Consider the following 25,983-nt stretch of genomic DNA (forward strand, 5'->3'; position numbering starts at 1 on the left):
CAGCGTCCGGTCACAACCAGACGACTTCACCTTGATTAAATGAACTGATCGAACTCTGCTCCAGCGTCCGGTCACACCGAAATCAGCGTCCGGTCAATATTTGACCATCCATTCACTTCCAACTCAAAAACATATGTGAATGAAGTTTGCTCCAATTGATTTAAGGGCTATTTAGGAGCTACCTAGTGCTAGATTTGATAAGTGTGCACCACACCTAACCCACTAGACTCACCTAGATCAAGCTACTCGTCCATACCCCCGTTAATAGTATGGCCAAAGAAAAAATAAAGTCCTAAACTACTCTAAGTGTCTCTTCAACACCAAACGACACTTAGAACTAGTCCATCCTTAACCTTTTCATCCATCCTTTGAAAACCGAAACGGTTTCCATCGTAGGGGCATGATAACCATGATTGCCCAATCAATTGTCATTACCATGACCTAACTTAATTGCCTCTACAAAACACACGTTAGTCATAGTAATCTCGTATTGTCATTAATCACCGAAATTCAACTAGAGGCCTAGATACTTTCATCACCAAATGATGGTGGAATTCAAATAGAGGTACCAAGGATGTAGATCTGTAGCTACACAACCTTGAGAATAAACCCTTCTTAATCTATAGCAAGATCTCCTCTCGGATCTCCCTCTTCTCCGTCTCTTTTTCTTCTCTCTTGGAGGCTCTCTCTAGTGCTCGAAGGGGCTCAACTGAATAGTTGTTTCCCCATCCCTTCTATTGCAAGCCAAGTTGCAAATACTAGATGTACACGAGATTGGTCCACTTTCTTGAGCTACATCTATAATGTGTGGGCCTACTCACTAAGAGCAATTGCTCTCCTCAATGCCCACTCATGAGGAGGATTTCCCAACAGTTAGTTGGCAAGCAACAAGTTGAGCACACGAGGCTATACAGTGGCGGGCCTAGATATCAAGTGAATGTAAAGTGGATTATGAAAGAGAAAATGAGACATTGGTAAAAACAACAATAAAAAAGTTTTTATAGACAAATAAAGACAACTATTGTATAGTTTGACTATTACAACTTGACTAGCTTGCCAAATACTTGGCTCTGTTACTGGACTTGCCCTTACTATCATTTCTGCATGACTAAAGAATGAGCCATATTTTTTACAGGTTTCAAGGATGTCAGCGAAGGTTGCTGCGGTAGCACAGTGTTAAATGCCGCCATATTCATTGCATATCAGAGTGCATGTCCAAATGTAATTGATTATATTTTTTTGGACGGCTTCCATTCTACTGAGAAGGCCTACAAAATTGTAGTGGACTAGTCCATTACGCCCGCCCTCGCGCGCGCCGGCAAATCACCTGGTTACGGCACAGGTAAAAAATATGTTTAATCTTTGCATGCAGTGCATACATATCAAAGAATGGATGCAGCATAAATTTGTTTGTGCTGATCATCAGGTAATTGAAATAGATGAGGAACTTGTAGCTTGCAATTGTTAATTATGCACCTTCCTTAATACGAAAAACAGATAATGTACCTCTCTTCAACAGTGTGATGGTACTTGATCAGCATCTGTATTTTGCCAATAAATGTCGAAGATAGCCAATGACAGGCAACACCATTATTGAACCACCACCATTTAGACCACCAGAAGGCATGCACAGGCGAGATGGAATAGGAACTAGACTGGAACAATTTTTTAGCTGAGATGAAGCCCAGGGAGCATCTAGAAGTTGTCATGCTGCATAAACCTCATAGGATATAGCAGGTGATTAGATCGTAAAAGTTAGGCGGCCATGTAGTCCCGATAATTTGTAGAAGTTGCAGTGATCGATATATAATAAATTTTAGGTAAAATGTAAATTAAGCATGTATGCATGAAGTAGGCAAGATCTTTTGTAGCCTGCTGAATATCACTTTGTGCCTATTCTTTTTTCAATCAATTTGCAGATAAAAAAACTTTATGACCATTTAGAAGTTGTCAACCTGCACAAACTCTTGATAACCAACAGTAGGTGCTGAAAGCATCAGAATGGATGCATCTGTTGTACCAGCTCGTAGAACGTCTATTGATTGACATGTGATTTTCAGAGAGCATCTGAATTTACAGGTAAAATGGAGGCGTACTTCCTCCATTTCTGTTTTACAACCTGGGATGTAAGGCAGGTATCATATGCAAGCTTGAACTGCGCGGCTACGCCATATCTATTTTACACATCCTAAAAATACCTATAGATTTGTGAAATGGATTACAGACTAAGGAGAAATAACTGCTGTACGTACGGGTCTTTATTCTAAAAATAGAACGCGCGAATAAACCAAAAAGAGGACAGGAAGCAGATGGCAACAATATGCATAGCACAGTCGCAGCTCGTTAGATTAAGCAAGAAAGAGGGCATTACAAAATTGGACAGGTCAAGAGGTCTCACAAATTTTGATTGAAAATTAACACAAGAGTAGGATGCATATCTGAACTGATAAGGAAAAAAGCAGGCAAGAAGGTCCAGCTCGGCATCGATCCTCACTATACAGGCTGCAGTAATGTGCAAATGCTAAACATAAGCTACATTTAAACAGGCCGGCCAAACAACCTGCAGTCTCATTTGACGCACGGAAAAGGATAGAGAGTTACACATGGAGCAGGGCGTAGACCTGAATTTTATGGAAGACGTGATCATGCCGTGGCACCGCACCGCAGCGGTGCTGTTTTGCACCAGCCTATACAATTCAAGACGAATACAAAGAACGATATTGGTTACAAAAGTTTATCTGTGCATATATACTTTGGTAAAAAAAACGAGACCTCAAACTACTCAACCTGCATGTGCAAATAGGTTTGAGATTCATTCATGAGCCAAAAGATCAGAGTGAGGCAGTCCTCTATGGGTTCTTGGACCTGCACACAATAGGAGCAAGTGAGGTTGTCAATCAATCACTTATCCCAGCCGGAAAAGGGAGTAAAATTGGGGAATCGAATGTCGGTCACATGGATGGTTACCATACCTGAGGCTGCCTGAGCTAGAAAGGGCGAGGGCAAGAGGGAAAGGAGGTGGCAGCATAGGTGGCCATCGACGCCGTTCAGGGGAGGAGATGTGATGAAGGGGCTGATGTAGGTCGGCGCCACCGCCATTCGAGGGACCACCTGGCCGTCCTCCACCCCTGAGACCTGAGGAGCAGAATGGATCAAGATTGAACAGACGATTGAGATAGAGAGGGCTGTTTGAAGTGATAATGAGCATAAAAAATCACAAAGATCACATCAATGTAGAAGCCGCAGGATCCCTCATATAGATTGGTACCACCACATTATTTTTACTGGATCATGCATTGACCTTTTGTTTTGTTTCAGTAAGTTATGCCAAAACATACATTATTGCCAAACCATCAAGATTGTTGTTGCTGACAAAAGCAGGGACGCTTCACTGTTAGTAAATGCTAATGCAACATCCCAAAAAATTGCTTCTAGTAAGAACCTGCTATGAACAGGATAGTCATACATGTAAGTAAGTTCAGTGGATCTGATTTTTTTTTGTGCAATAAAAAGTTTCCAAAGCTTCCATGCACATATATCATGTTTTGACAACTGAACATATATGATGGCACTTCTTCCAAATCATTTTGCAGTGGTCAGAAGCGCCATGGCAGACATGTCATGCCAGAGGCCTCGTACATGGCAACCACGAGAAGCAAGGCAGGCTTCTGTAGAGAAGCAACAGGAGAAACAAAATGACAGAGCACAGAGCAGACCAACCTGCACGGTTGCCATGAGGAACGCAAGAAAGCAGTCAGGCAGCCGAGGGGCATCCCGATGAATAAAACAGCTAGGTCTTCACTGTGATGTGGCACACGTTGACAAAATTCATGGCAACACATATGACTATTTCTTCTTTTACTGGCAGCTGCTCCAGCACCTGCATATTTACCGACTACGTATGGAACCTGTATTAATTTCAGAAGTACTGTAATTTTTAGGAATACAACTAACCTAATGTGCTCACGCTATCTCAAACAAATGTGGCCTATACTATCTACAATATCTGATAAAGTAACTTTGGATCATTCATTTCAAAGTGAAGTGCACGAAGAATTCCAAATCCCAAGCTCTCTGGCCCTGTAATGTAAGTAGTGACATTAAGAACATGTGAGGAACCTAACCAAATAAAAAAAATGCAAACCATCCCTGCTATCATGGATAAACAACAGCACAACACAAACATGTAGGAAGTCACTAAGATAATGTAACAACACGTACGACAAGCAATGCTCTCAGGAACCAAGTAGTTAATCTTGTGCTTGAAGAGTGAATATAAAGAGAAAAGTATAATGGGGGATATAGAGGAGGAATACGAATTGGATGTTACCTTGCCTGCTAAATGAGAACCTGAAGCACTCCAATTATATTTTTCCCAGTCGCATATGGTGGCCATAAAAACAAACGGAAGTATTAGGCCAAGTAAAATACAGTTAGAAAAACAATGGGAATCATGGCTCAATATGATATATCATGTGCAACTAAATAAAATTAATTGTAAAATAGAAGAGAGGAGGCAAGGAAAATAAGAAAAGAGAATGCTAATCATAGCTGCAGCGGCCATGGTGGTTATTTATTTTGAGAAGCATTCATACCCTTGCAAAGTGGTGGCATAGTAAGAACTCATCCACATTTAAGCATTAGCTTACTGTGCCAAATATCTCATATTTACGTAGATCCCCATAAAGGCAAGGGCACCTGTATCAACTTACATAGCACGGCAAAAACATATATCCTCTAAAAAAAGAAAATATGAGAAATCTACGAACAATCCAACCTATGTATATAATAGAGAGGGCACTGAGTAATTTAGCAGGTCTACATAGAACCTAAATTGAGTTGGTAACACATCCAAATGTTAAACTATTAGTAGTAATCAAACACGATGCGTGGACGAACAGTAAAGAGGAAGAACACATAGTGTCAGCCGCCGCCGGTATAATCTAGCTGATGACCACAGGGACAGATACGCGGGAGTACAACATGGAATAAAACCTGAATCAAAACGAAAGATGAGAAGCGTGGGGAAATTACCAGGGGTCGGCAATGAGGAACACGAGGCAGGGGCGATGCTGGATCGGAGAACCTTCGAAGACGGACCAGCACCAGCAGACCAAGACGGAGCAAACGCAGGTCCTGGCCCCCGGCGCGTGGAGCTGGCAAATGATCCCACCTCCGGCACGAACTCAGGAAGGGCACAGGTGAGGGGACCCTGAGCATGGCGCCCGCGATACCTAGGGTTTCGGCGGACTGTGCGCTCGGGTCCTGCACGGGGGCAGCGAGGCCCCGGCTGCTGCGCGTGCAGCGCGCGGGTGGCGCCTCGCGCTCCGGCGATGCCGCGAGGCGAGGAGGGAAGCAGAGAGGGAGGAAGGGGCAGCGGCGGTCGTCGTGTCGGAGACAGCGCGACGCGAGACGTGAAGGAGAGAGCGATGGGGAGAGAGAGGAGGGGGCGACGAGAAGACTCAGGAAACAGAAGCGGAAGCACGGGGAGTATATATTTGCTTTTGTGGATTCGGTGGATAAGCCGGAGAATCCGAGAAGAAACGATGAAAAGCCGGATAAGCTAAGGAGAAGCACGAGGAGCCGCTTCAGACGAAATTTGATTCAATAGATCTGGACCGCAGGACCAAAGATCGAACGGACGAGGGAATTCCAGGTGACGTGGATGGTCTGAGCGACGGCCGAGGCTCGTCGGCTTAATGATAGTAAATAAGCTCGTTCAGGAAGCTTCGAAGTACCTGCTGAGGTGAAGAAATTGTTGTTGCACGCTCTACAATAGTTTTAATGCTCCCATAGAACAACCTGACCATTTCCACATTTCAATGCCACTTGCCAAATGTACGAAACATATAACATTTGACATGTTCGACTTACTCTATATTCAGCTTGTTCAGCTTCTTTTTTCAGCCAAAACAGTATTTTTTCTCATAATAATTCAACTGAAACAATATTTTTCAATCAGTTTCAACCAAATTTCAGATCAACAAACGGGACCATTTACTCCTGAACACCTAATGAAAGGCTCCCTCCTCCGCATGTCTACACCGACAGTTACTATTCACTCGAACATCGCTGTTCACGCGCTAATTATTGTTTGCCCGTCAGTCACTGTGCAACGTCTGCTTCAAATACGGTTCGACACTGTTTAGGACTGTTGTTTTATTGTTCCAAACGCCTTTTACTGCTCGCGTCACTGCTCACGTACCTTCCTCCCTGTGCACGTGCAGCGAAGCGCTCGTTCTCAACCTGGTACACATTGTGCGTCAATTCTATACAGATAATTCATAATGTTCAGCTCAAAAATCCTTACAACTATGTTGTACAGAACGACGACAGATCTGTAACTAGTTGTAACAACAATCAGTTCAATATACATTCTTTGCTACGGTTACCCTATTGGTAGTTACCTGTGACTTTTGTGAGGTATAAAAACGTGAGAAATCATCCTTGGTCATGCCCTGTTTGGATTCATATTGGTAATAATTAGCAACTAAAAAAATGGAAAGAGTGACTTCAAACTAGCCTTTTACTATGGCCTTCATTAAAATATAGGATTACGTATTAATATTTAGACAGAAATAGGAAAAACATAGAATTGAAATGACTATGCAATTGAAATTCTATAAGAATCTAGAATGCAGGAAACTGACAATAGCAAGATCATAGGATTCCTAAGACACAAAGGAAAAGAAAACACGCTTATTTTGCCCCAAAATTCGTATCCAAAATTTTATCTTTTTGTTTTGTTTTTTTTAGGGGAATGACCTACCACGGGCGGCATCAAGTGTTTAATGGGCCTTGTTAGTGTGTGTTGCTGGGCTGTGCAAGTCGCTGGCAAAAATAATAGCACGCTGGTATGGGTCGTTTACTCGTTTAGTAGTCTATCATGAGGTAATGAAGAACCGATGGAGGGTTTTTTAAGGAAGAACTGCCGATTGGAAAGATGGCAGCACGAGACCGAACGAGGAATCGTGTGTCAACGATGGAGCCATTTGGATCAACAACAGGTCGTGGACGCACATCCAAAACAAACGGCAAAGATTTGGGATCAGCTACTTCCCCAGATTGCGCTAGACACGTTTCCTTCCTTCCCCTTGGTCGTTTGGGGTGCCTTGCCTGCTTCTAAACGTCGTGTAGCTCATCCTCACCAGGAACAAGCCATGTGGCAGGAGAAGAGGCATTCAGGGGGATCGAATAGAACAAAACGACGGGGGCGACAACGACGCAGGCTTATCATAGTGCGAATCGAGCATATTTCGTGTAGATGTAATAATAGATACTAATATAATTGTGATGAAAGGGGCCCGTGCTGAGCGTGGTAGGGCAGGGAGGATTTTGTCCTGCCACCGGTGGCAGCCAGCGTGTGTCGATCGGACCACCAAACAGACCCATGGCGTAACAAGAGTAAACGGGCGTTGAATCCACCTGCAGACGCTTGACATTTGGAGCACCAATGGTTTGTAGTACTTTACACTACGGTGACAACGAAACGCATGTCATCTTATCTGAGTCCAAGTAAACTGAAGGAGCACAAGACTCTCAGCTGAGTGCAAGACTGTAGCAGTGGCAGGTTTCAGAGAAGGGGATCTGATCTGCATAACCATCCATGTGAAAACCAACAGGGGAGCTGGGAATAAACTTAAGTTAATCCCAGGTGGAGGCAACAGCTAGAGGTAGAATTTGACCTGTTTGCCATGGACGTCCGTTGTTTTTTTACCATGGACCTGCCCGCAGCACCTAGTGCAATATCTCCACACCACACGTGTGATCAAGAGAAGGCAGCTGGCAAACATACAAAGTACAAGACCTGCAGTAGATACACACAAAAGTGCTCAGTAAACTAAGGTCCGGAGTTCTTACCAGTGCTGTCAGTAACATCAGCGCGTAACACGAGCCCAGACGGAACGGAGCGGCGCTCTCTCTTTCTCCTGCCACCAAGTGACGTGCAAACCAACAAACGCAAGCAGGCTGGGAACGCAGACTGCAGAGGCCCTCCTCCGGCACAGCCAAGTAAACAACTCTGCCGTCGCGGCATTGGACACAGCACGCGCGTGCGGACAGCCGCCCTCCGAATTTCCCCCCGCGGTCGCTCCGTCGTCTTCCTCCTCCCCGTCCCTTTCGCCTCGGCTAGACATCCACGGCGACCTAATACGTACATATATGGAGCAGTGGGTGGCCTGGCCGAGCAAAAGCATTGATTCTTCTTCTTCAGCTCACCTCAGCTGCATACTAGCAGAAGCTCACCTCAGCCACCAACTAGCAGAGCAGTTGGTGGCCTGGCCGGAGAAGATTCTTCTTCTTCTCCTCCTTCTCGAGGGGTCCCCTTCTCTTTCCTTTTCCAGTGTGTAGGCCAGGGAGTGCTTAGGCAGAGAGGGATCGAGATGCAGCGGCACACGGGGCGGGACATGTGGGACGTGGACGAGTGCCAGAGCCCGCGCATGGGCAGCGTCATCCTCGGCGTCGACGGCGGCGCCAGCAACACCGTCTGCGTCTGCATCCCCGCCGCCATGCCCTTCAACGACCCGCTCCCGGTCCTCTCCCGCACCGTCGCCGGCTGCTCCAACCACAACTCCGTCGGAGGTAACACCACCTGGACTCGCTCAACGATCGCAGCTCCATGCTCTGCACAAGTTTCCTGCAGTGACGAGTAATGATCGAGATGGATAACAAACCAGTAAACGATCCTGTGGGATTTTCCTGCTGGTTAAAATAAAAAAATGTAAAAGTACTAAAAGAAGCTGTTGTTTACTTTTCTTGTTCCGATTGTTCAGAGGACAGGGCAAGGGAGACACTGGAGAGAGTGATGTCACAGGCGCTGCTAAAGGCGCGCCGGCGACGATCAAATGTCTGCGCCGTCTGCTTGGCCGTAGCAGGCGTCAACCATCCGATCGATCAGCAGAGAATGCTGGATTGGCTCAGGTCAGTCTAGTATATATATATACCCAATTTAGCAAAACATTATAATTCAGACAGTTATCAACTGAAACTGCAGTCTATTTTTCAGTTAAGTTCCTCTCCGACTGAGTGCAGGTAAACTCTTTTTCAGGGACATATTTCCAAGCCATGTCAAGCTGTTCGTGGAGAACGATGCGGTGGCGGCGTTGGCCAGTGGAACCATGGGCAAGCTGCACGGATGCGTGCTGATCGCAGGGACAGGGACCATAGCTTATGGGTTCACCAGTGATGGCAGGGAAGCCCGAGCAGCAGGTGCAGGGCCGGTTCTAGGTGATTGGGGCAGGTTAGTCAAAAAGGACTATGTTTTCTAATCCATGACAGTAACTTTAATACAAGAGAATTGAATCAGTTAGTGGAAGCTGGTTCATATATATAGTCTATGTCAATGTGGCTGCCATTGGTGGATTTGTTTGACCGGTTTACATGGCATCTCACATGCAGTGGATATGGGATTTCTGCCCAGGCATTGACAGCAGTGGTGAGAGCTTATGATGGCCGGGGCCCTGAAACGGTGCTTACAAACAACATGCTTGACTTCCTTGGACTGGCATCGCCAGACGAATTGATAGGGTAATCCATCTTCGCTCGCTGAACTTACTGTTTCAGCTTTACATAGAAAGACCAACCTGAAAATAGTTCAACAAACAATTTAAACACTTCTATAGCGCAGTTTCACCAAACGGATTAAGAGATCAATCTAGTTTGACTACTGACTGGCCCTATTTTAAGTAGAGGAGCATATTCCATAGTCTAGGATTGGTAAGTCGATAAAAACTTGTCAAGTTACGATAACCATTTTGTTACAAGGTACAAGTGACAACTTCTACTTACCTGTTCATTGTTCTGTCAACAGATGGACATATGAAGACCAATCATGGGCTCGTATCGCTGACCTTCTTCCAGTTGTGGTAGAATCAGCTGAAAGTGGTGATGAGGTGGCAAACAAGATCCTACACAATTCAGTTGGGGAACTAGCTTCCAGTGTCAAGGCTGTAGTGCAAAGGCTTGACCTTGGCGGTGAAGGTGACACAAGAATCCTCTCTGATTTTTTGCCCCCTGAAATACATGTATAGTTTGCATATATATCTAATAATAGAGTTATCTCATTATAAAAAAAAATGACTTTTGGTAAAGAAAACAGTTGTTATATAGAACTAAACAAGACCGTCAAAGTTGCATTTACTAGAAGGCCTCATGGAAGAATTTCTTAAGATGTTTCTACTTCACAGATGGCAAGCATCCATTTCCACTTGTTATGGTTGGTAAAGTTCTTGAGGCAAACAAAAGGTGGGACATTGGGAAAGAAGTGATCGATTGTGTTACCAAGAATTACCCAGGTGCCTATCCAATACATCCCAAGGTGAGCAGAATATAACAAATATTCTTCAGATTAGCAATCTTCAAGAACTAATTAGCTGAATAGTGGAAACAAATATCTCAGAGAAGATTTAGTGGGGAAGCAAAAAACTGATCTGTGTATATGCTTGAACAATATCGGATATAGACAGTTTACAAACTGATACATGCTCAGATCCTACTACAAAATTTGCCAAATTAGTATTTATGAGGTCTGTATCTGCTTGTACCTGCAGGTGGAGCCAGCTGTTGGTGCAGCTTTATTAGCCTGGAATGCTATAGCAAGCGAATTAGATGGCGATATTAGAACTGTTCAATAATGAAACATCCTACAAATTATTGTATATTATGTTTTAGTGCTGAATCATCACCTAGCCTTTTGCATTTGCTGTAACAGATTGCTTGAAAAGGTTGTAATCTTCTCGAAAAAGAAAGGTTTACAACAAGGAATTTGATTTAGTGGTAGTTTCTTTCGATAAAAATAGAATAACAGAAAGAAAATGTGTGTCAATATACGTGATTTGTTCTGGTGAAATTTGAAATAGTCATCAAATCTGTGATAGCAAGCATGATAGCAAGCAAAAGTAACTCCACTTACCACAGTTTCTGTCATCTGCTGCTCATGCAAACAACCAAGCAATGGCAACAGTAAGTTATAGCAATCAGCCATGCATACATCACTCAAATGCTCAATTCAATTTCTTTTAAAGAAACTACTAATGAAGTTTTAATCATAAATATAGATCAAGCAACTTGAGATAACTATGTATACAAAATCTATTTCATTGCCCTAGAAAGGTTTGTTTCCTCGAAAATGGACAAATGTTGTACATAAGATCTGTACAGGTTTACAAGACCATTAGTACAAACCAGGACACCAAAATTTATAAGTTACACTATGCTTACAATATGACTAGAGCTTGTATAACAGCTAAGTTATATCTATATAGGCTGACGATAAAAATGCGATCACCCTCACAAAATTTGAACTATCATAATTTGTACATTAGAAGGTGTATTCACTTCTACATACATCATACAGGACATGAATCCGATCATCTGCAGAGTGAGCAGCGACAGTATAACTGCATCCATTACCAAATGATGTTTAGAAAAATGCATTGCTACAGTTTAGAAATATATTACAGCTCAATGGCCTTGAAATGCATAGCCTAGGTTTCAAAACTCAGTCGAATGGACTACCTCAGCTTTTTTCTGGCTGCAGATTTGCGGTGTTAATTTGGCCACGGATCAATTTCATAGCCTTGCAATGGTATGCTGTTCCTCCACCATGAAATTAATCTCTCTCATGTCCCTTAAGCCACTCTAAACTAAAATCCCCAATAAGGAAATAATCAGTCATCGCACTTCATAAAAAAAAAAAATCTGCTCTAAAGGAAACATAAAACATTCAATCAAGCATAGTGTTGAAAGAGTAGCATATATGCATGTCTGAGGTTGCGAGTCATATATGCACATACATTTTGTGGCATGTGCACAGTGCCGGCCCTAAGGGGTGGGCAGGAGGTGCGACGGCCGAGGGCCCTCGCGGGATGGGGGCCTAAGCCCAAGTATATAATACTCCATACCCTTTAGCTATAGTCCATTAGGATTTAAGATTAATGGGAAGATGCAGCGGCCCATCAGCAAAAGGAGTCGTCGGCCTCTTTCTTTCCGGGAGGCAAGGAGCCGAGCTGCAAACACCCGCACACGCGCACATAGCGATCGCGAGTCGCGACTTTCGGACTTCTGGCGAGACGGGAGACTGCGAGAGACGCAGCGCCGATCACCAGTTCACCACGCGATCACCAGCGCAGATCACCGAGACACCGATGCTCGAGTTCCAGTCTTCCAGAAGCCAGACGACGACGTTCCAGACGACGGCGGCGACCAGGCAGCTGAAGCAGGGCTCGACGAAGACGACGACATCTGATCTTGGTTATTGCCTTCTGCCCTTTTTGTGATTTGTGAATCTTGGTTCTGAATAAGTTCGTATCCAAATTGTCTAGGCCCTAGGGTTTTTTTTCCTTGTTCAATTTTTGTCTAGTACTTTGTACTCATATAGTTATGTTTTTCATGTAATTTAGGTCAGGTGTTAGAATTTTAGAATGTTACCTAAGAAACATTTGTCGAGAGGGGCCGTCGCGACAAGTTCGCCAGAGGGCCTCAAAATCCTAGGACCGGCACTGCATGTGCATATTCTTGATGGAGGATTTCATCAATGTGATGACAATACAATGCCGCATCAGTAATTAAATATAGAGTAGCATATGGGGATTTTTAGGTAGCTTATTGGTTAAACTACTCAGACCAAACCCACCAGAAGTAGGATGCCACACCTTCATCGGTGGTTACAAGTAACTGCTTTTTGCTTTCCTCTAAGAAGAGTTATGTAATCACAATGTGGTATGAATATGAATGAATATAACTTTTTGCATATAATTTGTAATGGATGTTTAGCAAAAGTACAGGTACAAGGTAGCGTTGTGGTATCAAAATATAGGAGTTCACATCACAATAATTTTTCATGAACATTTGGCAATATCAGAAATGCATCCAACTGGGTTGGAGCCTTGCTTCTATGAAAAATACAACTTGAAGGTATTCATATAGTGATTGATAAGAAAGTACCAGCTCACCTTGCTGCTCCAACTTATGTTGTATCTTGTAAGTCCTCTTTTTGTCTGCTTCTTATACCTGCAACAAGCTTGCATGTCTTCAAGAAAGCATCCAATAGCTGCATGCACAGCATCAATTATGAATTATACTCTGCCCTTCTGATATGAATGAATCATCATAAGAGACCACGTACAAGCATCTCAATATGAACAGAAGAATCATATTGTGAGTTCTCAGGTATAATAGAGAAAATACAAAATAAAATACAGTTGCAAAGTTTTTGTTTTAAAAAAAAGGCACTTCACATGTAAAGAAGCACCAGTCGAATGATTAAGAACTAGGGAAGATAGGAGAAATTAAAATATTGACACTTGAGAGAATTACCACAGGATGATGCTGAAAAACAGGAGAGTAGTGCTCAAGAGTTACGTATATCTTTTGAACAAGACTCAAGAGTGCATTAACCTTGTCTCCCATAATGTCGACCTAAATAACAACAACAACAACAACAAAGTCTTTAAGTCTCAAACAAGTTGGAGTAGGCTAGAGTTGAAACCCAGCAGAAGCAATCAAGGTTCAGGCACGTGAATAGCTGTTTTCCAAGCACTCCTATCTAAGGCTAAGTCTTTAGATATATTCCATCCTTTCAAGTCTCCTTTTATTGCCTCTACCCAAGTCAACTTCGGTCTTCCTCTGCCTCTCTTCATGTTACTATCCTGGCTTAGGATTCCACTACGCACCGGTGCCTCTGAAGGTCTCCGTTGGACATGTCCAAACCATCTCAATCGGTGTTGAACAAGCTTTTCTTCAATTGATGCTACCCCTAATCTATCACGTATATCATCGTTCCGAACTCGATCCCTTCTTGTATGACCGCAAATTCAACACAACATACGAATTTCCGCGACACTTATCTGTTGAACATGTCGTCTTTTCGTAGGCCAACATTCTGCACCATACAACATAACAGGTCTAATCGCCGTCCTATAAAACTTGCCTTTTAGTTTATGTGGTAACCTTTTGTCACATAGGACACCAGAACAAAACATTTAAACAAGTTGCAATGTTAATTTGAAACAACATGTGTTCTTGTAGTCTAATAGAAGCATAGTCCAACAACAACCGATCAGGGATAAATATCAAAGCAGAAGGGGTTCAAATCAACAGTGACTCACTTGCATGCTATCAGAATATCTAATTGACATCATCTTGCTTTTCAATTAAAATTACCATGCTGATTAAAAAGATAATGAATGAACATCCTGCCTAAACATCTATGAGAATTACTTTATAATGTGCAATTTACTACAGAAATGAAAAAGGCACATAATGGACCAAATAAATTCAATGCACCTAGCAGATTACTCAAATTGATCTGATCTGTTTCTAAAAATAAGCAGAGCTGAGAGTATTCTGTCTTTATGGTGTGAGTGGGTTCTAATGTGTACAGGTTCTAAAGCCTTTGTCTTCTTAATATAATGATATGCAGTTATCCTACGTGTTCCAGAAACAAAAAGGAGTATTCTATCTTGCTCAAACTTCATTGTTTGCAGTCTTAAACTCCTAAATGCAGCTATTTGACACATGAATGAGCATGAGCCTTGGATGAGATCCTTGAATATTTGCATGCATGTCGAACAGAGAGAAATCACTTTGTGCTGGACTGTAAGCAAAAAAAAAAAAAAAAAAAAAAAAAAAAAAAAAAAAAAAAAAAAACTGTACAAAGAAGTAAATAATTTGAGCACGTATGGAAAACATACCTCAGATTCAGCTTTTCGAAGCTCAGAACGTCTTGTGTCAAGCATTTGCTTATACCACAGGCCCTTCTTTGTCAGTACGATGGCCTGTTGTACCATATGGTTGCATCGATCATTCAGATTTTCAGTCCTGAATGCAACAACAATCTTTTATCAGTTTGTGCTAGCATCAAGAGTATGGATTATTCGACAACAAAAAGGATTTTTACAAGCACTATTTTGCATCCAACCTAAAACACAAGCCAGGTTCTCAAAAAAAGAAGTCAATAGTCATACCAGTCATAAAAAAAACATGCTGAAATATTTTATTTTGCATTCTGAAAGCAAAAAGAAAAAGGGCGTGCAATAGTTTTCAGAAGGGGGGTGCTAGATGCGCATACTTTTTCTCGTTTCCTTTTATATCTTCTGGCATTCTATGCTCAATCTCCACAAATTCTTTTGACAAATCCATGATAGATACCAGGATGCAATCAAGCTGTTTTTCTTGCTCTCTTTTACCTAGGATATCACTGTGATTCAACCTTTTTGTTTCCATTTCCTTTACGGTAGTTGAGGCAATTTCTAAAACCTGATTCAGCTTGATGAGCTCTTCATACTGTATATCTGGATCAGAAATCTCACATGACCTTTGTGGCTCCATCTCAATATCACGGAGAATCATTTCCTCACTGTCTTGCTTGATTAGCTCTAGATCTTGCTGATTATTTTGGATGGAATGCTCTTTTTCTAGCATTGACAACTTTTCCTTTAGCTTCTGGTTTTCTTCATTAGATAAACACAATGCCTTGCCCTTTTCTGAGAGCGCGGCTTCAAGTGAGGACACTTTTGCACGGAAACTTTGCGCAATATCCTCCAAGGCATTCCTATGACTATCAACCAATTTTCTCGTAACAGTTTGGTAAATTTCATCTCTGATAGTACTTTCAACGAAAAGATCCTCATATTCTACTTTAGTGCTGTTGATTTGTCTCAAAAGTTGTTTTTCTAACGAATATTGAAGTGACATTTTCCTGGTGGCATCAGATATTTGGCTCGATAATTCCTGAATATTCTTTGTCTCCTCTGCAAGCAAACACCGAAGATGTTGGTTTTCACGGTATAGCGAATCAATTCTACTGTTCAATTTGCTCCTTTCATCAAGTGCATCACTGTTACTGCAGATTGTAGGTGCTGCTGCTGCCATTCCATTGGACATGATTTGGTCAAATCTTGAAATGACCTCAGGGAATTTCCTCCTTAAAGGCTCAAATTCTACATCATATTTAAGAGCCAATGACCATTTCTCTCGTTTGAATTTGAACAGTTCTTCTGTTTTCTCTTGCAAATCCAACTCATGCAGCCTTTTTAATTTACTGATCTCGGATCTGAAATAGTTAAGCATTTCTTGTCTAGTCATGCCCTTCAGATGTCGGAAGTCAGATCTTTCTGATATAACTTCACTGGGACTTATAGATTTCTGTGTTGCAGAATTCTGGCTTTCCCCGGAAGACAGAGAGTGATCCTGGTGTGTTCGCTTTCTGAAAAATCTGAACTTCCATCTGTCGCTCCAGTTACCCAAACTTTCATGCCTACAGAGGGAAATTTGTGGTTCCTCTTCAGAAGGTAACAGAATATTAGAAATAGCAATCAGGTCTTCACGTATGGAAGCACACCGCACCACAGTTTCCTGCCAGTTTTTTCTTAGACTGTTCACCATGGAACTGTGCTCATACAGTTTCCTCTCGAGTTCACCCCGAAGACCTCTAACACAGTCTCCAATAATAATGCCGGTAACTTCTAACTGTAACTCATGCTCCCACTGAAGATCATTGATTGAAGAAATGACCACTGTGAGCATCTCTCTAATTTGTCGGAACACCACAACCAGCAGCAACTTCAAGCTGTTGAACCCATCATCTATCTCAGCTAGCTTCCCAACATGGCATACTGTACAGCATGAACCATTTGCATCAGATTTGTGAGCCAAGTTATAGCTTTTGAAGACCCTTATGTCCTCGGAGAGCTTATTAAGCTGTTGATCAACTTCCACTTTCATCAAATCTAAGTATTCTGTATAAGAAACTTCTACATTTGCATCCAGAAGGTGCTGATGTAACCTTGAAACTACAGTTGCAAATTCTTCAAAGTTGTTTGCGACATCAGAGCAGCAATTGTGGGACAACAAACCTGACGACAGCACAATTGCTTCCTTGAACTCGTTAAAAGGCCCGTTGAACAAGGACAGGCCACTCTGAGCAGTACACCAGGATTGGTTAATGGTGGCCGGTCTAGTCAATCTACCAAGAAAGGGGTCCATTCTTTCATCCACCACCTGCAACATATATTGTTTAAGATTTGTCAGTCGATAGTAAACTTAGAACGCCAACTCTAATATGAATGTACAAACTGAGGCAAATAAATTTGATGCCTCTCATGAAAACAAGATATACTTGATTTCATAGGAAATGAGATTAGTAACTTAACCATGCAAGTTTCTCTCTTGGTTAAAAGAAAATAGTTCATGATAGTAGATACCCAATAGATCTACCAGAGGTGGTTCGTTACTAACATTGTAAATGGAATTATGGAAATAAGTAAATCTATGTGAAAGTAAGGCACAGGCACACAATAACTAATCATGGATTAAGTCACAAAGTCAAATGGGATTAGAAAAATGCCGATGATGGAATGATGCCTCAACTAGACCTTAACAACACGAACGAGTCAACTAGGCATGTTACCATTTTTCTGTACCTTTTTTTTGCTGACATGTTATAAGTTACCTTATTCATTATCCAAAAAAAATAAGGTACCTAACCAAAGAAAAAACAGAACACTTATTATGATCCATGCTTCAGCGAAACACCCAAAAATGCGCAACCTGATGTTGAATGTTTAAGCGATGTTGAATTATAGTTGAATATGCAACAGATGTAAAACTTGCGTGACATACTATCTGTAACATTGCTCCAGGATTAGCGTAATAATAACTAGCAAGTAGCAACTGAAATGCATCACTGTTCTCAAATTCACTAACCGGAAGTATTTACCATCCAGTAGAGCTAACGCAGAGTAGAGGAACTCTGGTGACAGATGAGAAGTAATAGGATTGCAGGACGGGAACAGAACACCAGTACCAGATAATTATTCCATTCCTCTCTCACTCACAGCCACGGCCACAACCAGCCGCGGTAAAAACGTGCCGATGTAACCAACAGCAGTGAAGTACTGGACACTGCAAGCTGAGCAGAGCAATTCACCCCGGTGCTGCTCCTCTCCGCCCCAAAACCCCACGCCCTCCCGCACCAAAAGCAGAGCACGCTCAGAAGCAATGAAGCCACCGGACTCCGCGCGTCCACCTCGATCCTCCAGAACGGCAAGCAAAACCCTAGCGAACACGCCCGCGAATTGTCTCAAGCTACAGCCACGAAGCATGACAGCGTCGACCATCCCCGCTCCGAACCGCGCCAGCCAATTCGAGCAGCCCAAACCCCAACAAACCACCACGAAATTCCGAACGCACAAGCACGGCGGCACGGAGCGACTTACAGGCTGGATCCGCGCCATTGGGAGGAGCCGGGGAGGCCGCTTCAGCGCCCCGTACGTCGGGGCCGTCGCGGACAGCGGCGGGGGGTGGTGTTCAGCTGCTGCTCCCCGCCCAGCGCGTGCCGGGCTGGGGATATCGGCGGCAGTAGAAGAGGAGGGGTGGGGTGGTGGTGGTGAATCGGAGCCCTGGCGGTAACGAATTGGCTTGGATTTGACCGGTGATGGCGACGAGGAAGACGACGACGCGGCCGCTGCGGTGCGCTCACTTGCGGCCAAACGAACCGAGAGCCGAGAGGAGAAGCGGAGAACGAGTCACCTCAGCACGCCTGGAAGAGGAGGGTCAAACGGGCATCGGGCCGGGCGCGGAGTAACGGCGGGATGGGGGCGGCGCCGAGGCGTGCCGGAGCGGTCGCTGTACCGTGGGCCCGCGAGAGGATGGACCCGCGCGGCGGTGGGGGTAGTTGGGCCGGTGGGACGTGCGGTAATGCGGGATGGGGTACGTGGGGCCCGGGCGTCGGCGGTGGTGGGAGCCCGTGCGGTGCTGAGCTGGATGGCGAGCGCCTCAAGATGCGTGCGGGATTTGAGGGTGGCCGTCGGATCGGTCCTCGGGCCTGGACAAGTGGACAGCTGGTTTTTGTTGCTTCCGATGATTCCATGCCCATGGCTTTTTTTTTTTTTTTAAATACGGGGGAGTCTCTCGGATACTCGTAAGAAAGGAGGTGGGCGCCGGGTTCGAGCCCGGGTGGTGTCGCTCTCACCTGGAGCGCTCGACCAAATGAGCTAGCGCTCGTTCCCCATGCCCATGGCTTTTGCCGTTAGCATTTTGTGAACTACAATTCTCTCTATAAAAATAGATGATATACAATTTCAAAAAAAAAAAGAAGAAATAGATGATATACTGCATTTTTAAAGAAATACTATGAAAGATCATTTCAGGAGCTTCTTTTTTCACATCGGCCGACAGCCTGTTTGTTTGGCTGTGGCTTGTCGTAAACGATCGTAAATTTCCAGCCGGAACAGTATTTTTCTCTCGCACAAACCAGCCAGCAGTATTTTTTTATGAACCAGCAACGATACGAACCAGCCAACCGAACAGGCTGTGAGCAGGTGCGGCAGAGAGAAACCATGTGGCTTCTTTCATTGCGCAAAGCTTGGGCAGCAAATGTACGCGCATTTGTCATCAAGAGCCTTCACTCAGTCACCAATAACTCTTAGGCTAAATCAACTACTCTAGCTAGGCCTTGTTTAGATCACCTCCAAATTCTAAGTTTTTTCACTCTCTCTCCATCACATCAATTTTTAGCCGTTTGTATGGAGCATTAAATGTAGGTAAAAAAAATAACTAATTGCACAGTTTAGTTGGAAATCACGAGATGAATCTTTTGAGCTTAGTTGGTCCACGATTGGACAATATTTACCAAATAAAACGAAAGCGTTACTATTCATCGGGTTACAATTTTTTGCAATCTAAACATGGCCCTACTACCTTAGTGAAATAGACAGGACACAGCATTTGAAGCATGATAACAACGGGTGTCCGTGTCACGTTCTGCACGTATTATCACTCCAGCGGTGATGTGATGTGTTTCACGAGATCTGCACCAAGCAGCCTGAAAATGTAGGGCACCTGTAGAAAGTAGAAACACCTGAAACCTGTAACTGGACGGGATCCTTTACAGATCACGGACACGCAAACTTTATAGATCATGCGATGTGTACTGGAGTCAGGTGAACAGAAGCTCTTCTTTTTGTCACGTCTCCTGTGCCTGCATACAAAGGTTTCAGTTGCATGTCGAGGAGGACAGCGGAAAAGGTGATGTAAAGGCAGCGAGCCCACTGAAACCGAACAGCTCCTCTTTTTACAATTTTACCCGAAATGGCTGCAGATGGTTTGGAGCGGGAGGGTGGACCGTGGACCAGACAAGCATGAAGCAACCATAACTGAAGCGGCAATCATGCGGGAATGCAGGACCGTAAGATTAGCATATATTAATTCTTTTCCCCAGCAGAATAAAGGGAGACAGTGGAGATGATAGCCTCTGCTTTTCTCAGAAAAAAAAAACAATTCATCCTTTGATTGGAGGCCAAAGTTGACTGGGCTAGGATAGTGATATACTCCTACATCCCAATGGTCAGTACAATTAAATAATGCATCTCAGATAAGCAGTCAGAATATGCATCAAGCAAGGACATGTACCCTTGAAATTTGAAAATAGCTTACCAACCAGTGTGAAACGAGAAAAAAAAAAACTGCACTGGCAGTGCTCTCCGATAAATGGTGCAGTAACAATTAAAAACCGTGTGCTTCATTTTATTCACCATTTGGAGCAGAAGCTTATGAATAAGAGGCCTCAATGAATAAAGTCCACAATGTTACATCACAGCCACAATCGTTCAAAACTATGTCCAGTTACTCACCTCAGTCGCGAAACAATCACAATCACTGGCGTTTCATAACCTAGTAAACCTCCACGTGCCACTGCTTGTTCTTTTTCAGCTGTGATAGCTTCTGGTCCCAACTCTCACCTCTTTGCTCAGCCACCCTCTTGAGCGTGTCCTGGATCCCTGGCATCATCCCCTTCAAACCGCAGAAGTAGATGTGCGCACCGCCATCTAGTAGCTTGAAGATTTCATCGCTGTACTCCTCAATCTTGTCCTGCACGTACATCTTGTCGCCGTTCTTGTTCTTCTGCTCCCTGCTTAGTGCTTTGTCATACCTGCAACGTCACCAACACTTGGTTGAGCTCAACAATAACAGCTAAGCTTTACTTCACCATGATCAAAAGAACAAAGCTTTAGACTAGCTCTCTCAGTTATATCACTAGGAGTCTAGGATTGAATGAAAAAATATGTTAAAGCATGATGAACTCTCAAAACCTGAAATTGTCTGGATACTGCTGAAGGTAGTTTGTGAACTCTTCATCATAGAGAAGGCTGTCAGAGTTCGCAACACCAAGGAAGAGCCAAGCCAAACCACCAAATTTGAAAGTTGGGACATCTTCCATGAACATACGACGTAAGTAGCCACGGTAAGGAGCAACACCAGTCCCTGTGGCAATCATTATATGAGTCGCATTTGGATCATCCTCGGGAAGAAGCATTATTTTGCCTGAGGGGCCTGCCGGAAGAGAAACAGTTATGAGATGCTTAAGGAAGGGATAGCCAGCATATAACAGAAGACAAAATAAAAGATGATCAAGCTAAATATCCCCTCTACATGTGACCATATTGAACATGTTTTAACAACAAATTTTACGACTCATGTGGACAACAACAACAACAACAAAGGCCTTTAAGTCAGTCAGTTGGGGTAGGCTAGAGTTGATGAACAACCAACAAAAAAGGAAAAAGAAAGAAAAATAAAACAAGAGTACATAAGGCATTAATGGAGGAAAAAATTAAAACCAAATGTGCTCGGGTGTGTGTTGTAAGGGTTCTTCCCCCTTTTTTCTTATTATAATCAACAACAAGAAAAAAATTATAATAAAAAAGAATGGTATTAAGACAAAACCTGAACTGCAGCCAACAAAAAGAAACATCAAGAAGAAAACATGTCATAAAGGAGGGGAAAAGGCATCCGTTCAGTGCATACTATTCAGTTAAATCCTTAGTCCTTACCATGGTAAGGACACCACATAAGATTGACCTCATTTTGAATGTCCGCTTTGGATGACAGAACAAGGCCTTTTCTTAGTTCAAACCATGTTAGTGCCTTCTGCAAATTTGAGATTTAGCTAAAAAAAAAAATCTACTGTAGTCACCACTCACCACAAATTTTACATCCTATAGGTAATCAATTAATAGCAGTCTGTCTAACTGTTGTTCTCGAGAATATACAATATCCTTTATATGTGACAAATACATGTCACACACCTCTCAGATGAGCAATAAACAACCAGACTCAGCTACCATGGCAGGACACCAGGCCAACATTTTTGTCAATCACGGATCAGATTTGCATATCTTCGTGATCTCAAAATCTATGAAAATAAATCTAAAAAACACATAGGCAAAAGTTTCAAAGGGCTAGAAATGATTAGGATGTAAATGTGATGCGCAGTCAGGAGATTCTACGATCCATATTTTTTTAATGGAATGGAGTGAATCAGATACCAAGAAATTTGGTATTCACAAAGACCTAAACAAGCTTCTCGGCACAACTTAAAGAAAGCTGCACCAGGAGTACCAATGCAAAAGGTCTCATCATAAGTACCTGTCACATTTCATCATTTTCATCTCCATTCCACATGTATGATTACTACAGCAAATTAAACAGTTGGTATTTTAAACGCAGAAAAAAGGAGGAACGAGAGTTGCACCTTGATCAACGATGAAGAAATAATTGTGATGTAGAATAAAATGTTGAAAGGTCTATTGTGCAGTTAGAGGCTATAATTTAGTGTTGGAATACACATAACAATGTTTTTTACATGCCATTTGAGATCAGTTCCATACCTGTGATCTGAACTTTGTCCCCTGGTTTTGAGTCACACAGGAAGTTACTGCAGATACCTTTCTTTGAGGGGTCTTCCTCTCCAGTTTCAGGATCATAATAAACAGCACGACGAACACAAGCTTGTTGTCTTTCCATCAAAAGAATCACCATACCTAGTAGAAGCAATTGAATAGAGCCTAACAGTATTTGGAGATCCAGGTTTTTTTGGATTCTCTCCCTGACAACAAATTATATGTTATTGTCTGTGAGAAACAACGGTATTAGATACAGTAAAAGCAGATGCAGATAAAAAAGGAAAAAATTGAACCAAAAATACAGCGGGGAGGCCCCCACTGTAAAATTTTATTAAAATAAAGAGGAGCTCAACAACTGTTCGAAAACAACAGGGAGGGAAACTGTACAAGAGCAGGAAGAAGGAAGGGGGTCCGAGGTGGACCAGAGAGCTACGACAGCCCAAGGGGGGAGAAAGCCAACAACACTAGACTAGGACTGCTAAAAGGGATAGGAAAATAGATCTTTTAGAGTCTATGAGCCTGTTAGCTAGTCTTCTCTGCACAAAAAGGCCTACATATTTTTATGTCTTGCTAACAGCAACCGAGCTAGGATTTCCCAGCAATTTTTGACAAGGACCTTACAAGTCATAGTTAGGTTTTAACATTGTTTGCCGTCACTATCAACAGTCACAGAATTGGAAATATTGGATACGCTGTATACAGACGATTTTCTAACGAGATTTAACCATAATATCAAGAGCATATATTTGAATAATACTATCTTATTTATAGCAAAAATTATCAATAAAGAATCATATAACAATAAAAAAAGCATACAAACTGCAGACTATGAAGTGACCAGTGCACACTTGCCAACAATGGAAGGACAAAAGGTATGAAAATTCAAGGAAAAAACTATAGAAATATTGCATTATGCTTGGCAGGACTAGGGAGGAGATGCTTACAGGAGGAATGACACCATAACTCTGTCCTTCCCAGTATGGAACATTGCCACCATGATCAATGACAATGTGGCATGTCTCACCTGGAGCTTTGGGTCCTACAATCCTCTCAACTGAGACAATTGTGGCCGTGTAAGGTTCCTTTGGTTTGTATAAGTTGAGTGGTGGCTCCTTTGCATTCTCCGGCTCAAATGGTTTAACAGCGACTTTGCTTCTGCTTGCTTGTTGAACCGACATGCAGAAGACCTTGTTCAGATGTCGTGGTTGCTGGGTCTTATTTTTCCATGCTAATGCCATCCCAACGCATGGTTTGTTCCGGAAGTTTATATTACTGCTACCCTGAATAGAACAAGTGAAACCTGTAAGGCTACTATCATACATCACAAGGAGCACATAAATGCAGGAACCAAATCATCACAGCCCTCTCAGGAAGGAATGTTGCAATACTACATGTGTGCCAATAATATCAACAAATACTATGCTTGTGTGACAGACAATTCAGCAGGAATCAGCTGCTCATCCATAAGTCGCAGTGGCTGAAAACAGCAAATATCCAAACTAGCACAAACTTCTTAGCACCTAAATAAGTTACTGACTAGGGAATCTGGCTACTGGCTGTAGAATCAAACTGACAGTATCACTGACAAATCTGAGCAGCTCAAGTGAATTGCAGATGTCGCTAGCAACAAAATAAGGCCATCAGTGGCACGCATTTCGCTTCAAATACCATTGGTATTTACAATTCTTCACCAGAAATATAAAAGAAAAAATCAAACACCCCGTCCCACTGAATAATGTTCTACAGTGACAATACGGACCGAGCCACGAGATTCCCCAAATGAAGGGGACCAGGCTCTGGCTTCAGTACGCTACGCACCTTGAGCGCGGTGCCCTTGACGAAAGAGTCCGAACCGACGGACACCGGGGCTGCGGTGGCCACCTGCACGGAACGAGAGAGAGCGAAACGTAATCAGAGAGCATGCGGCAAAAGACGGGCCGGCATCGCGCGCGCGCGGAGTGGCCGTCCGTACCTGAGATCCGAGCGCGGGGGAAGCCATGTCCGACCGACCGAGCCGCGTGGGAGGAGGGGTTTGCTAGGGTTTTGATCTGCGGGAGGGAACTGAACTTTGGGGAGGGGAGGCGAGGCGAGCGACGGGGAGGAGAGGGACGGGCTTGTTGACCGTTTGGAAAAGAGAACACTCTTCTCTTTCCCAAGTAGCCTCATCCTCTGTATAACGATTCCACTGCACCTTGCACATCTTTACTGTTCGGCTTCTCGTAACTCTTTCGGCAGTTTCCAAAATCTTTATCGGGTACTCTTCATAAGTAAGATCTTCCTTGACAACAAGTTCTTCCAAAAGAATTTGTTCTTCTGGTACCCTCAAACACTTTTTCAACTGGGAAACATGGAACACGTCGTGCACACCGGACAAGCTCTCAGGCAGTTCCAACTGATAAGCTACTTCTCCACGTCTCTCTAGGATCTTAAAAGGTCCTATATACCTTGGGGCTAACTTTCCTTTCATATTGAATCTTCTCACACTTCTCATTGGTGACACTTTCAGGTACACATAATCACCAATCTCGAAAGTCAGCTCTCTTCTACGGGTATCAGCGTAACTCTTCTGTCGAGACTGAGCTACTCTCAAATTGTCTCTAATCATTCTCACTTGTTCTTCCGCTTCTCTAAGGACATCGGGACCAAACACTTGAGTTTCTCCAGTCTAATTCCAGAACAAAGGCGTTCTACACTTACGTCCATACAATGCCTCGAAAGGTGCCATCTTGAGGCTCTTTTGATAACTGTTGTTGTACGAGAACTCTGCGTAAGGCAGACTCTTATCCCAACTATCACCATACTGAAGTGCACAGGCTCTCAACATATCTTCTAAAATCTGGTTGATCCTTTCAGTCTGTCCATCAGTTTGCGGGTGGTAAGCAGAACTGAAATTCAACTTTGTTCCCAACGATCTATGTACTTTATGCTAGAATTGCGATGTAAATTGGGTGCCTCTATCCGACACAATTTTCTTGGAAACACCATGTAAGCACACTATTCGTTCCATGTATAACTCTGCTAATCTTGCACCATTGTAAGTAGTCTTGACTGGTAAAAAGTGAGCGACCTTGGTGAGTCGATCCACTATTACTCATATTGAATCATAACCTCTTTGAGTGCGGGGTAATCCTACAATAAAATCTATGCCAACTTCTTCCCATTTCCATTCAGGGATCTTCATTGGTTGTAGTAACCCTGCAGGTCTTTGATGCTCAGCTTTCACCCTTTGGCAAGTGTCACACAAAGCCACGTATTCCGCCACATCTCTCTTCAAACCATACCACCAATACTTTTCTTTGAG

The 25,983-nt window shown here is 43.1% G+C and overlaps 3 protein-coding genes and 1 pseudogene across 8 annotated transcripts; 1 reads left to right on the forward strand and 3 right to left on the reverse strand.

The window, feature by feature from the left end:
- Positions 1 to 965: 965 nt before the first annotated feature.
- Positions 966 to 6,455, reverse strand: LOC136548013 (uncharacterized). The gene is made up of 9 exons (XM_066539675.1): positions 6,408 to 6,455; positions 6,206 to 6,246; positions 5,739 to 5,802; positions 5,035 to 5,586; positions 4,331 to 4,349; positions 2,973 to 3,135; positions 2,788 to 2,865; positions 1,531 to 2,687; positions 966 to 1,327 (listed from the first exon to the last, which is right to left on the reverse strand). The coding sequence occupies exons 1-7, from the start codon at positions 6,453 to 6,455 to the stop codon at positions 2,850 to 2,852; spliced, it is 903 nt and encodes a 300-aa protein (XP_066395772.1). The 3' UTR covers positions 966 to 1,327; positions 1,531 to 2,687; positions 2,788 to 2,849.
- A 1,321-nt stretch (positions 6,456 to 7,776) lies between these two features.
- LOC136549376 (uncharacterized) lies at positions 7,777 to 10,761 on the forward strand. Its single transcript, XM_066540623.1, has 7 exons — positions 7,777 to 8,580; positions 8,772 to 8,919; positions 9,047 to 9,238; positions 9,397 to 9,525; positions 9,809 to 9,978; positions 10,185 to 10,315; positions 10,548 to 10,761. The coding sequence occupies exons 1-7, from the start codon at positions 8,382 to 8,384 to the stop codon at positions 10,629 to 10,631; spliced, it is 1,053 nt and encodes a 350-aa protein (XP_066396720.1). The 5' UTR covers positions 7,777 to 8,381; the 3' UTR covers positions 10,632 to 10,761.
- Positions 8,471 to 18,519, reverse strand: LOC136549375 (WPP domain-associated protein-like). 6 transcript variants are annotated; one of them, XR_010781885.1, is made up of 11 exons: positions 18,216 to 18,519; positions 15,068 to 16,998; positions 14,691 to 14,817; positions 13,315 to 13,416; positions 12,951 to 13,048; positions 11,515 to 11,642; positions 10,542 to 10,587; positions 9,787 to 10,011; positions 9,475 to 9,581; positions 8,750 to 8,905; positions 8,471 to 8,635 (listed from the first exon to the last, which is right to left on the reverse strand). XR_010781885.1 is itself a non-coding variant. In XM_066540622.1 (6 exons), the coding sequence occupies exons 1-5, from the start codon at positions 18,231 to 18,233 to the stop codon at positions 12,965 to 12,967; spliced, it is 2,262 nt and encodes a 753-aa protein (XP_066396719.1). In that variant the 5' UTR covers positions 18,234 to 18,519; the 3' UTR covers positions 10,327 to 10,587; positions 12,951 to 12,964. The 6 variants fall into 6 exon arrangements, 2 of the variants coding, with proteins under 2 accessions (XP_066396719.1, XP_066396718.1); XR_010781886.1 differs by lacking the exon at positions 11,515 to 11,642; XR_010781883.1 differs by lacking the exons at positions 8,471 to 8,635; positions 8,750 to 8,905 and having other exon boundaries at positions 9,305 to 9,581; positions 10,542 to 11,642.
- A 1,974-nt stretch (positions 18,520 to 20,493) lies between these two features.
- Positions 20,494 to 24,816, reverse strand: LOC136550888 (ferredoxin--NADP reductase, embryo isozyme, chloroplastic-like; annotated as a pseudogene).
- Between the last annotated feature and the right edge of the window lie 1,167 nt (positions 24,817 to 25,983).

The sequence above is a fragment of the Miscanthus floridulus genome, chromosome 4 (assembly GCF_019320115.1).
Source record: "Miscanthus floridulus cultivar M001 chromosome 4, ASM1932011v1, whole genome shotgun sequence".
NCBI classification, from domain to species: Eukaryota; Viridiplantae; Streptophyta; class Magnoliopsida; order Poales; family Poaceae; genus Miscanthus; species Miscanthus floridulus.